We start from the raw sequence: 13,620 nt of genomic DNA, 5'->3' as shown, positions 1-13,620 counted from the left end.
TCCAGATAACACTTATCAAGCGATACTTTGACAGCAAAGGTTTTTATACTCATCAAAAAACAATGATGAATCAACCCACGAAATTGCTTTGAATTCATGGTTTCGAAAAACTCAAAAGTAGCGTCACTTGAACCTCTGTAACATGTAAACTAATCGTCCGATCGTCATGAAATTTTGACATATATTTTCTTAAAGTTGTTTCTTTCTACAAATCATATGAATGATTACATAGCTACATTATATATATGTTATACTACGGACTTATTGAGTGATGGGTTCTTAACTGAATACGCCAATTTTGCGAAGAACTTAGTGTCCTAATACAAACCTGCTTCATCTCTTTTGTTATCAGCAAGAAATATGGCAATTTCTTTTTTGACCCCTATCACTCTTTGAAATACTTTAGCACGTGAAAACCAACGTGCTTCACAATAATAAAGTACATTTTAAAGCGCATTTGTCCTGACAAAATTACAGCGAAAATTGTAAATTTCTTGCACATATTTTGCTGATTTGTTTTTGACATTTACTCAGCATTTAAAATTAATATTTTTAAAACAGCTTCGCGCCCCCATGGAACTATTCAACTTCTTATATTTTTATGATTTTTATAAAACTAAATAAATGTTTAAAATTATATCAAAGTATTATTTTATAATTAGCCATATTTTTAACTTCCCGAAGGAGAAGTTTGTTTTCATAAAAAACTCCGTTTCTCTAATTTTATGTTTTCTCGACGTTTTAAGCCATTCTGAATCTAATGAGACCAAATTTAGAAAAAGTATGTGTGTGTGTGTGTGTATGTAAGTAAACAGATTTTGCCGTAAATCGACGTTTTTTCAAAAACGGCTGGATCGATTTCAAAAATTTAAAAGCCATTCGATGTATCTCGATGAGGACTAGCGTTTATCAACTTTGCGCGACGATCAGCCAAGAAAAATATTGGTTGGGAATCGTGCTGATTAGTTGTTGGTAAAGATAGGCCGGGCCGTTTTCTTGTAAGTGTTAAATATTTTTTTTTGACGATTTTCATGATTTTTTGACGGTAGATACTATAATCTTATAGATCATACTAAAATATTACGGCCCTACGACAAGTCGATTAATTTTAAAAATTCTTCAAAGTTTGTATCGTTCTTTTGGCATTTGTCAAAATTAGACCTTTGATCGACATTTTCTCAAAAACGCCTGAGCCGATTTCAGAAATTTAAAAGCCATTTGATGTATCTCAATGAGGACTATCGTTTGGTTGTGAGACGATCTGCCGAGCCGTTTCTTTAAAACTTGAGAAAAAGTGTTAAACTTTTCGTCCATATTTAAGCTCATACTACCGAATCGATTTTAAAAAATCAAAAACTATTCGAAAGATATTAGTTGGGAATGATACTGATTAGTTTTAGGTGAAAATCTACCGAGCCGTTTTCTTGTAATCAACTGTTGAAAAACAAATTTAAGCTGATTTTTATGGAACTTTTTTTGCGATATATATCATGGTCTTATAGAACTTACTGAAATATTACAGCCTTACGACAAGTAGTTTAATTTTTAAAATTCATCAAAGTTTGAGAAAATAAGTAGTTTTTTGACGTTAGTTAAAATTAAATTAGACGGTTTAGTTGGTATAACGATAGAGTACTTGGTCTTAATGAACATACTAAATCATTAAAGTTCTACGAAAACTGGTTCAATTATAAAAATTATTGATTTTATTACTCATAAATTATTATTTTTAATTGATTAAGTCGATTATTTGCACATATCGGGAAGTTCATGTAACTTACCTCAAGTTAAAATACGAATACCAACTAGTTTATAACTTATTCAACTATATTTATCAAAAATGTATGCTTCGAGCGCTATCAGGGAATAATGCACATTGACTCCCAGCATTATGTTCACGAGCCGAATTTTATCACGGAATTAGGGACAAACGCGTGGTTCAGCAAAATGCCGATTATTTCTATAAATGAAATTCTACTTGCAGAATTTTGGTCTATAATGATGTTATAAGTCTAATTTATAGAATAGAACAGTTTTAGCTCGTTCACTTTCCTACTTTTTTACAAATCATCTTTAAAGTCAAACGTTCCTTAACATCCTATAATATGGTACATTAACTATAGTTATAAAAAAACTTAAGTTTTCCACTGAATTCTGGTCTCGATTGGACTGAAACTTATGGATTAATAAAGCTGAATTCATAATTGCTTTAGTTATTATATGAAAAATTTACATGTTTCAGATTGATATTTGGGCAGCAGGTGTAATTTTATATATTCTCTTATGTGGATTTCCTCCCTTTGTGAGCCAAGACAATGATCAAGACCAACTATTCGATGCAATATTATCGGGCCAGTTTGATTTTCCAGAACCTTATTGGAATGACGTTGGAGAACTTGTTCGCGATTTGATAGAGAATATGCTACAAAGTGATCCTGAAACACGATACTCCAGTGAAAATGTATTAGAGCATGAGTGGTTGCGATTGTGTTAGTAGTAATTAAAAGTGTAGATCATAGGGAATGTGTAAAAACATTTTTAATTATGTTGAGGCACTACTAGACTGATATGTGTTTCACTTTTTTATATTGAATTTTTATAGGTAAGCTATTTATTTTAATTTCATTGTGTAATACATTACCAAAGGCTTTGGGAACATCTATTGCTTAAGACATTATATTTTAAAAATTTAGTATAATTTTAATAATATAATTTTATTAAATAATGATAAAGGAAAATAATTATATGAATACAAAACATATGTAATATATACAAATATTTATGCTTAAAATATAGTATTTATATTTTGTCATGTATATACTGTTCATTAACATTACAGATAATACAATTTTGCAACCATTATTGTACTAAAAAATATTTTGACAATTCCAAGTATAAATGTAATGAAACAATAATACAATGTCTGTCTTATTGGAAAATTAGTTTTAACTTTACATATGATTTTAATAAGTTAATATTATCTGTAGTACTGGTTTTGACTCCAATTATGACTTGCTCATGGTGCAATATAAGTTTGATCATAAGATCGTGTCTGATTTGTTGGCGGTGGTGGTTGTGTATATTGCTGATTGGCATTTGGTGGTTGACTATATTGATTATATGTGCCATAATAAGGTGGTTGTGTACTAATATGAGGAGGAGGAACTGACATACTAAATATAATTTAGTTAAATGTAATTACTATAAATGTAATGAAACAATAATACAATGTCTGTCTTATTGGAAAATTAGTTTTAACTTTACATATGATTTTAATAAGTTAATATTATCTGTAGTACTGGTTTTGACTCCAATTATGACTTGCTTGTGGTGCAATATAAGTTTGATCATAAGATCGTGTCTGATTTGTTGGCGGTGGTGGTTGTGTATATTGCTGATTGGCATTTGGTGGTTGACTATATTGATTATATGTGCCATAATAAGGTGGTTGTGTACTAATATGAGGAGGAGGAACTGACATACTATGCATTGGTGGAATATGGGGTAAAGTATTAATAATTGGTGGTATATTTTGCATAGAAGCAATTGGGGCAATGTTGGGTGGTGGTAAATTATTATATGTATTACTGTAATTGGATACTGGATTAAAATGCTGTACAGAATAATTAGTCCCTTGTGTCTCATTCAAATTAGTTGTATTCACATTGGTTGGTGCGTTAGTATCTTGTATTGGTACTGTTATAAGATTTGTGCGCATTGGTGTTGATGATATCATGGGATAAGAATTTCTTTGACGGTTCTCTGTTTGCGAAGCTGGGTTAATATTTGATGGATGCACCCTAGTGTCAGACTTCCTTAAAATCTGCGGAGGCTTTGCTTCTATAGGAGCAGGCAGCTTAATATGAATATTAGTAGTTTCTTGTGCAGAATGGGTAACAGACACTGATGAATTAATATGCCTGTGATTGATGTGTGCCTGTAAATCACGCTGTGAAAGGTATGTTCTTCTGCAACCAGTATTTCCATACCTCGTTCCACCATATGTACACATGAAGACTGTTCCTAAGCCAGTTTGCTCAACTCGACAAACTTTATCATGGCACCTAGGACAAGTCTTTGGTTCTGCCTTAGCACATTTCAGGCAAAATATATGTTTACATGGTATCATACGACCGTAGATTAAAATTGGTTTATTGCACTGATCACATGTATGAATCATAGGATTCAATACTTTTTCACCTTGAAGACTTACTTTGTGATCCCATTGCAACCGTAACATTGGTTCTGGAGGACCTCTTTGAATCGTGGTAAAAGTAGGAGCTTCAAGTTGTGAAATATCTGCTTCTAAATCAATTTTGGGCGCCACGTTTTCATTGTTTTCGACTTCTTGCTGTTCCTGAGGATCAGATTCACTAACAACTGTAGGAGCATCTTGTGTGATTTGCTCTGAAGGAGATTGTTCTTCTATTGATTCTTCATCTGATGAAATTACTTTTGAAGCTTTGCGTCCCCTGCCTCTGCCACGACCTCGCGCACGACCTCTACCACGGCCCCTTCCCCTACTGCTTCTACCACGCTTAGAGCCTTCTTCGCTTACCATATTCAATTACAGATGCTAAGGTTTACAATCAGAAGACACAAATGTAAATACGATTAAATAAAATTTTGTTAAAGTTTGAAATCACTGTTTTGCTGAATGAAGTTCATCCTTCCACGTCAATGTCAGCGATACAAACACAAATTGAAGGTACAATAACAATTAAATTATATATAATATAAAATGATGAAATTTATTATGTACTGTCTAACAAAATAATTCATTCAGTCATTTTGACAGATCATAACAAAGCAAGCCATACACTTCTTTACTTAGATACTTTAGAGAATACCTCGCGCATAGATAAAAGCATAGATACAAGAGGAGTATATAGATCGCTCTTTCGGGCCATATTTCGTTGCCACGTTGCCACATTCCTGTGTTAGTTGAAGCCCCTCTCTACAGAGGGCACTAGTCGCCTGAACGGGTGCATATAAAAAATACTATAAAAATGAACCAAAATCATATAGAGTATATAGAATATAGATCGCTCTTTCGGGCCATACTTTGTTGCCACATTCCTGTGTTAGTTGAAGCCCCTCTATACAGAGGGCACTAGTCGCCTGAACGGGTGCGTATAAAAAATACTATAAAAATGAACCAAAATTATATGGACCGTTTTAATTTAAAATTTAAAAAAAGAAAAATTGAAAAATAAAGAAAATTAAATTTTTAGAAGCATTTATTTTTCACAAAAACATTCTACATTATATCTACATAGTAGTTTTATTTATAAACAATGCACACATAGCATAGAAATGTACATAATTAAATTAATTAAATGTACATAAATATCTACAATGTATATATATATATATATATATATATATATATATATATATATATGATTTAGTAGTTAATTTTGATGTTGAAATATATGAGTGAGTTCTTGAGGGCGATACATCAAACAAAGAAAATGCAAAGATTTATAAAATAATCTCTAATTTCAAACGTTTCGACATTCAATTTAATGTCATCATCAGTGGATCTAAAAACAGTATAAAAATTAATATAACTATTCATTATAAAATATGTGGATTGGTATAAAAGCTATAGATATAAGAAAAAAATTAACAGAACAGCAACACTTAACAACAAACAGAATATAAAAGAGAGAAAAGGTAATAGAATCTAGATATTAAATAAATAAAGAGGAAAAAAGAATATATATATAAATATATACACATACATATACATACATATACATACATATATATATACATACACATATACATATAAATACACAAACACATTGAATGTGTAAGGTTAGGTAAGGTTAGGTAGTAAGCGGTATTCACTATGTGCGAAAAGCATAAAAATATACATAAATGTTCACGCTATCTACAATGTATATATATATATATATATATATATATATATATATATATATATATATATATATATATATATATTTATATGTAACATCGTATATGATTACAATAAATGGTAGTAAGGTTTATAAACTATGTACGAAAATGAATATATATTAGTTGAAAAAATAATAATGTACAGAAATATGATAATATTATCAAAATGAAAATGATAAAAATAAATGAGTGGATAATCTAATAGGATATTAAAAATGTATTTTATGTTGTATTTATATGTAACATCATATATGATTACAATAAATGGTAGTAAGTATCTATGGGTAGTAAGCATAGATGCATAAGCATAAATCGCTATCTCGGGCGATTTGACGTTACACCCATTTTAATTTACGAATTGATCACAACATGGCAGCACATGTACATACAGTTAACCCCTGGTATTACTTCTACATTAGTACATATAATCAATATAGCCAAAAAATCTGAAAAAGATTTAATATTTGAAATAAAAACAAAACATACGAAATACAAAATATATTTTCAAATATATCACAGACATATTTTTGAAGAATTATATAAAATTATTATATAAACTAAACATAAATTTTGCTATCTAATCAATCATTAATAAAGTTAAATTTGACGAAATCTTTGAATAGTTTCTGTATAAGTGTTTTTTTAAACGTAAGTAACCAAAATCTTGAACTACTTTTAATTTATACCAATTGTAGCTCAAACCTATCTATCGATTTAATCCAGTTTTTATTGCAAGGAGGTTTAGTTAAAACTATAACTAAACTCTTGCTTTTTATAAACTGCCTGGTCTTTGTGTATGTTCTCTTAATTGAGACCATATCAAAATTCTTGCCCTTACATTTTACGTTTCCGGAATATTTGAAAACTTCTCAGAACATTGTATACTCTGTTGGAATTTATCCTTCAAATTATTGCATTGTTTGTTAATCCTTTTTAATCCCGGAACAAAAATTGATGTATCATACATCTTCTGGGTGTTAAAGCACTCCTACACCTTATTACTGCATTCTGCAGCAATTTGCAACTACCACCAAAGACTTCTATTCAATATATTGTTATATCATATTTGATTAATTAATTATTTTTGCTGCAATTATTACGAAAAAATACCTTTGCGGAAAACTGGTATCAGAATAGGTGACTCTTAACCTGCACTCATCCTGCATTTTACAAGGTTTTTAGGCTTTCATCTCCTAACTAAGGACATAAGATTCATTTATTAATATTTTTTTGCAACTGGATTAAAGTATTTAGAGTTATAATTATTTGGCCTCGTCCTTAGAGCTGCAGATTGTTCTCCTGGTCTGCTTAAGAGCATTCTTCAGTGACCTGAGAACTATTCTGTGATTGCCGTAAAAGAGACACTTCTAATTGGTTTCGATTTCAAATTATCTTTGATTTTTGCCACAAACCAAAGAGTTTGTGGCAAACTCATCTATTAAAGGATTATTCACCTTCCGCACCCAAATTGAAAGCATCTAGAACATTTTAATAATATTTTCATGATACATATTTATTATATGCATAATACATCATTATATACATACCGAAAAGACATACATGTTTCTAATATTTTTGGAGTTATCACAATTTGGCACATTACACTTTACCATTTTAACTTAATAATAAATAAAAAAAGTATTCACCAAAACATAATTATATATAAACAATCACATAAAAAAAAGAGTGCGCGTAAGGATCACACGCGATTGAAGTAAAACTTTTAATATTGTATGAGTAGGCAATTAAGATAAAAATAAAAAAACATCATATTTGAATTTTAAAAATCATCTTTTAATAATCATATAACATCAATAATAATAAGATCTCCTGAGCATCGGCACAGCTGTCCTACTGATATTAAGAGTTTGAATATGATGTGAAGCTTTCTTCCTAATTTTGTTACCTATCTTACCGGGAAATTCAAACCATAAACGTAGAAGTTCATCATTATCGCCACGTTCTATGTACACTAATTTTCCCACACAACCATTAGCTAAGCCATCACTTACATCAATATTAGTTGTTATAATGTAAAATTTATTCAGAACTAAAATTATTTCATACGGCAAACCCCCGGTATCAATAACCGATTTTTGTGAAACTGCTGACGAATGTATGATTGTTGATCTGTCGCATGGCAACCTACATAAATATCCGTGGCAGTAGATATTATTTTGTCTTCAACGAGATTCAGTATAAATTTATTATATTCCATGATACATTTATTCTCTAAGAAAAGTCTTATTCCATGAGGACATAATACAGCAACCTCTTCTTTTGTAAAAAAACGTGATTCAATTAATGCAAGTTCATATAGGGTTTAGCGCTCGACTTACGCATGACATGACGGGAGTGGATACTCGCGACATCAGCGCTTACGGCGTCGTAGTGTTCAACTACACGTTGGCATTTTCGTTGCATTTGTACGGATTTACACCCGTGTCGCGCCTAAAAATTTTTACACCCATATCGCGCCTAAAGAAGTTTTACTTCAACAAGTATAACATACATATCTTTACTTATCTATGATAACATAACTCAACTACAGCACGCGATGACAACTTATAGAAAATGGCGATCAAATCAATGTAGATCAAGCTAGATCAATGAAATTGTAAATCGTAGCGCCATCTTTCGATCAATTCGAATGCCAATCCATTTCAAAACACGGTAATCTACATTTGTTCGGAGATTACCGGCCAGAGGAACCGTGTACCCAGAGTGCCGTGTAAAGCGAGGGTCTACTGCATAGATAAATAAGCATAAAAGTCTACTGTAACGTCAAATTGCCAGATATACCGATCTATTCATGCTTATTTATCTATGGTCAGTGATTGCACCATAGATAAGTATACATAAATAGATCGCTATCTCAGACCATTTGACATTACCTCCATTTTAATTTTTACAGCGATCTGAAGGAGGCAGCACTTGTACAGTATATAAATTAACCGCTGGTATTATTCTTAGATATGGTTCGCATACGTAATTTAAAATAAGAAAACCTAAATAATTTCTTATATTGGAAATGAGAAAAAAAAACATACAAAATACAAAATATAGTTTCAAATATATTACAAAAATTTTTACATGACAATTAAATTTTTTATAAATGTATTAATTACAAAATAATAAGTATTATAATTTTGCAATTATAAGTAACTTAAAAAAAGTATTCACAATGGAATGATAAATGTACAAGAAAAAATAAATATAAATTACTTATTGATCAACAATATATAACAACTGCACAGAGATTGTGTAGGAGCATTTACAATAAATTGATAAACTTAAAAGGAACGATCGATATGAATTACTCAATGATTAACAATATATAATAATTATTATATATTGTTGATCATTAAGTAATTCATATCGATCGTTCGATATGAATTACCTAATGATCAACAATATATAACAACTACACAGAGATTGTGTAGGAGCATTTACAATAAAATGATAAACTTAAAAGAAATGATCAATATTAATTACTTAATGATCAACAATATATAACAGCTACACATAAATATTGTAAAAGCTTTCATAAGTATAATGAATTTACACGAACTGACTTATATTAATTTCTTAATTACTTATAATAATATATTAAAAAGATAAAAACTCAGAAGAGAAAAGTAAAGAGTTTAAGTATATAGAGTATATACTATAGATAATGAAATAGTATATATAAAAGAAATGACAAATGATGAACAAATTCAAAAGTAAATCCCACAGACATAAAATATATATATATATATATTCATAGATAAGTAAACATAATATATATATCGATATATATTGATATCATAATCAGTATATATTGATATCAAAATTGATAGAAAACTAAATTCCAAGAATTAAAATTCATTTATGAGTCATTCTTCTTTAACATTATCTTTGCATTTGATAGTTATTTTGCTTTCTAATCAATCATTACTAAAGCTGCATTCTACAAATTCTTAAATTTCTTATGATACGATTGTGTCAATAGAACAGTGCAGCGGTCCTTTTGACTGGCTTGTAGGCCTGTTAATTGAAGCAATATAACATTTCTTGTCCTTACATTTATTGTTTCCGGAATTTTAGGAGTATTTCTGAGCATTTTATACTCTGTTGCAATTTATACCTTAAATTATTGCATTGTTAGTCTATCCTTCTTAACTCCCTCAACATATAATGGATGTGTCATACATTTTACATGCCCTTGGTGTCAAGACACTCCTATGCTTAGTCACTACATTCTGCAGAAATTTGTATTCTCAAGAACATCTAATAAACATAACATGTTGTAATATAATATCAAGTCGTAATAGCATGTGGTATTTTAATTTTCAGAATTATTATAACTCTTTCCACTGGAGTTGCAGAGTGTTCTCTTTCTTATCAGATTGTCTTTCTCTTCTTATATTACTATGAAATATAGACATGAGAACTATTCTTTGAAATATACTTGGATATTTCTAATATGTTCACTTCATAAAGCCGGAAAGAAGTGCTTTTTTATATTATTTCTGAAGTTACCACAAGTTGGTGCGTTCCATTTTGCCAGATTAAATTTTACATAAATGTTTACTTGAATACAATTAATTACAGAAACAACACGCGAACCACAAACTTTGATAGAAAATGGCAAGAAAATTTTGAAACTGGTAGCGACATCTTTTTATCGCTAAAAATAGTAGTCTTTCCAATACAGGGTAATATCATAGACCTTATATACATATTATATATATATATATATATATATATATATATATATATATATTTATATACATATATATATATATATATATATAATATGTATTATAATATACATGTATTGTATAATTATATTATATTATATTATACATGCTATATAATTATATTATATTATATTATATATTATACTCTTCTTTTATCTATGTATACATGTATTGTATAAGGTCTATGGGTAATATACATTTGTTCGGAGATAACTCCCCATAGATTGCACATCGAACGTACCCGTCCATTATGTTTATTTATCTATGCATTAAACATTTCAAATGTTGGCGGTATTGTCTCATGACATTTTGTGAAGTTTATAGTGGGCGCATTAATGCCATTTGTTTTAAGCTAATTCAATTAATAGACTGCTATTTTTATTTTTGGACAAGGAAAACGGTGACTTGCATTTAAAATAATGGACGAATTGTTGTCCATCACAGGCCACCTAAAAAGATCAAATTTTGCTTCAACAGTTTTTAGAAAAGGTTGTAATAAAGTTAAAATGTTTATTTGAAAATTAGTAACTATAAATTATATTTTAGAACAAAAAAACATTTAGTTTTCCTTATCTTTATGAAAATGAAGTAGGTCAAAAGGTTTGGAATGTTTTATTTACAAACATAAATAACCTGTCATGTATTTCCATGCAACAAGTATGTCTAGCAGTTGTAAGGACATTAAGGTATAATTCTTTTCATAATATAATCAATATATAAAATCTAAATGTTTTCTTCTTTCAAAACAAATATTTATTAAATTTTACATTTATAAATATTTTGTATGTTTCAGGCACATTGCATATCTCCCTCTTCAGAAGCTGTTAAAAACATACAAAATTAATTTTATAATTTTATGCCCTTTTCAAATTATTTAGTGCCTGAAAAATTTCACTTTTTACCTTCGAAACATTGGAATAAAAAAACATGAATCATTCACTAAAATTAAATTATTTAATTCCTAAATTTTTTAATTTATATTAGTGAATTTAAGTTTTCTTAAATACAATATAAAAATAGTGAAGGTAATTAAAAATAGTATAAATGCATAAGAAAAATTTTGTTTGATTTCTAACAGTTCCTGACGAAGTCAACATTCCACATCCTCGAACAGAAAACATTTATAAATAAAAAATAAATTTTTAAAAAAGGAGATTTAGTTCAGAAAATAAAATTATAAATAATATTATAATATTAGAATGCAAATATTATAGAAAAAAATCACAGAAAATATATATATATATATATATATATATATATATATATATATAATAAAATTGTTTCTTGGGCATCCATCCAGTAATTAAAAAACAGTTTTAATGAAAAATGTTTTTATTTTAAAAACATACGTTTCGGTCTTGATTTGACCCATCTTCAGTGCATACAAATAAATTTTGAAAAACAACACAAAACACAAAATTGCACGAAAAATAAATAAAAGTGAAATAAAAAATTGATGAAACGTACAGTTATGAAAAATTTAAAAAATTGTAAAATTAAAATAAATGATATATTTTATTATAAAAAAGCTTATTCCAAACGAACATGTTGTACGTTTCATCAATTTTTTATTTCACTTTTATTTATTTTTTGTGCAATTTTGCGTTTTTGTGTTGTTTTTCAAAATTTATTTGTATGCACTGAAGATGGGTCAAATCAAGACCCGAAACGTATGTTCTTAAAATAAAACATTTTTCATTAAAACTGTTTTTTAATTACTGGATGGATGCCCAAGAAAAAAACAATTTTATTATATTATTTCACCATCTGAAGAAAAACCTCTCGCTTTATATATATATATATATATATATATATATATATATATATATATATATGATTTAGTAGTTAAATATATATAGATTTAGTAGTTTAGATATATATATATATATATATATTGAATGGTAGAGTCTTGGATTTGTGTATATTTTGTAGAGTTTCGAACAAGAATCCAAAAATAATACAAAATAAAAAACAAGAAAAGTTTTTAAAAAAACAATTTCTTTATTTAATTATTTGTTTATTGTCGACGTTTCGGAACTAGGTACGTTCCATCTTCAGGACATCTGTCAAGAAACATGATCTTGATGAGATTTTAGCAAACAATATGTTTAGGAAAAGAAAATAGATTTTTTCTTAAATAATGAATTAAATTGTAAAAAATATAATAATGTACAGAATATGATAATATGTTCAAATAAAAATGATAAAATAAATGAGTGGATTATCAGAACAGGATATTAAACATAATAGAAAAATTTTTTTGAAAGTTATGGAAATTTTTTTTTTAAGAAAAGGTTAATGACAAAGTTGAATTAATTACCTGTATGTTTGAATATTTGTTAGCACTTTTTCACTAAACAAGCTTTTTTAAACAAAAATGATTTTTGAGTTAATTTTCCGCCGAATAATTAGATTTTGTAAATCAAAATTACTAAAAAATTTGTCTTTTTTAAAATTATTATTTGAAAACACAAATAATATTGTTCTCTGGATGTTGTTCGATTGGTTTTCGAAAATTAACTAAATGAAACTGGTGTGCCTTTTGTAACACGTGTAAACACTTGAACGAGAGATGTGAGATTGTATGTGTGTGTTTTTATATGTCAGGGTGTGAATACTTAAATTGTTGATCTTAAAAGGAAGTCGATATTAATTGTTTGTCAAAAAGTGTAAAAAATTTAAATATGAATCATGTAATAGGTTGTGATCTGATCTAATGTTGACACTGTTAGAAACATTTATGAGGATGAGACAACTCTCCGCGAATAACCTTCTAAAGATGCAACTTTCGTGATATAAAATCTTTGGAGTGAAATTAAATGAATGGGCGTTTTCTATAGAGTGTTGTACTAGGGTACTTTTGAAATTTTTTTGTTTATGGTGGACCACACTTAGTTCATGTTGTCTCATTCTCTTGTGTACATATTGGGAGGTTTGTCCAATATATTGA

General features: G+C 28.6%; 3 protein-coding genes across 3 annotated transcripts in view; 2 read left to right on the top strand and 1 right to left on the bottom strand.

The window, feature by feature from the left end:
• Positions 1-2,709, top strand: part of LOC113370018 (serine/threonine-protein kinase CG17528-like) — a 35,576-nt gene extending 32,867 nt beyond the window's left edge. The window contains exon 7 of the mRNA XM_026610659.1: positions 2,243-2,709. Within this exon, the coding sequence (XP_026466444.1) occupies positions 2,243-2,494 (252 nt within the window). The 3' untranslated portion in view covers positions 2,495-2,709. The remainder of the gene's footprint in view (positions 1-2,242) is intronic.
• Positions 2,710-2,835: 126 nt separating this feature from the next.
• On the bottom strand, positions 2,836-4,790 carry LOC113369992 (E3 ubiquitin-protein ligase Hakai-like). The gene is made up of 2 exons (XM_026610629.1): positions 3,331-4,790; positions 2,836-3,099 (listed from the first exon to the last, which is right to left on the bottom strand). Exons 1-2 carry the CDS (start codon positions 4,559-4,561, stop codon positions 3,017-3,019), a joined length of 1,314 nt encoding a protein of 437 aa, XP_026466414.1. The 5' UTR covers positions 4,562-4,790; the 3' UTR covers positions 2,836-3,016.
• Positions 4,791-11,127: 6,337 nt separating this feature from the next.
• LOC113371307 (synembryn-A) overlaps positions 11,128-13,620 on the top strand; it is a 38,277-nt gene continuing 35,784 nt past the window's right edge. The window contains exons 1-2 of the mRNA XM_026611940.1: positions 11,128-11,159; positions 11,217-11,356. Coding sequence (XP_026467725.1) covers positions 11,319-11,356 — 38 coding nt within the window. The 5' untranslated portion in view covers positions 11,128-11,159; positions 11,217-11,318. The remainder of the gene's footprint in view (positions 11,160-11,216; positions 11,357-13,620) is intronic.

Source organism: Ctenocephalides felis, unplaced genomic scaffold, assembly GCF_003426905.1.
Source record: "Ctenocephalides felis isolate EL2017-DRISC unplaced genomic scaffold, ASM342690v1 CF-g0.4_SCAFFOLD_01492, whole genome shotgun sequence".
Lineage (NCBI taxonomy): Eukaryota > Metazoa > Arthropoda > Insecta > Siphonaptera > Pulicidae > Ctenocephalides > Ctenocephalides felis.
Note: the sequence above shows the minus strand (reverse complement) of the source record. Positions and strands in the feature narration are given on the sequence as shown.

Bases quoted from the DNA above. Each gene is read 5' to 3' on its own strand.
- LOC113369992 (XM_026610629.1), bottom strand. From the start codon at position 4,561: ATGGTAAGCGAAGAAGGCTCTAAGCGTGGTAGAAGCAGTAGGGGAAGG. The intron at 3,100-3,330 runs CACAAGCAAGTC...ATAGTCAACCAC, and splicing joins TGATCAAACTTATATTGCAC to CAAATGCCAATCAGCAATAT.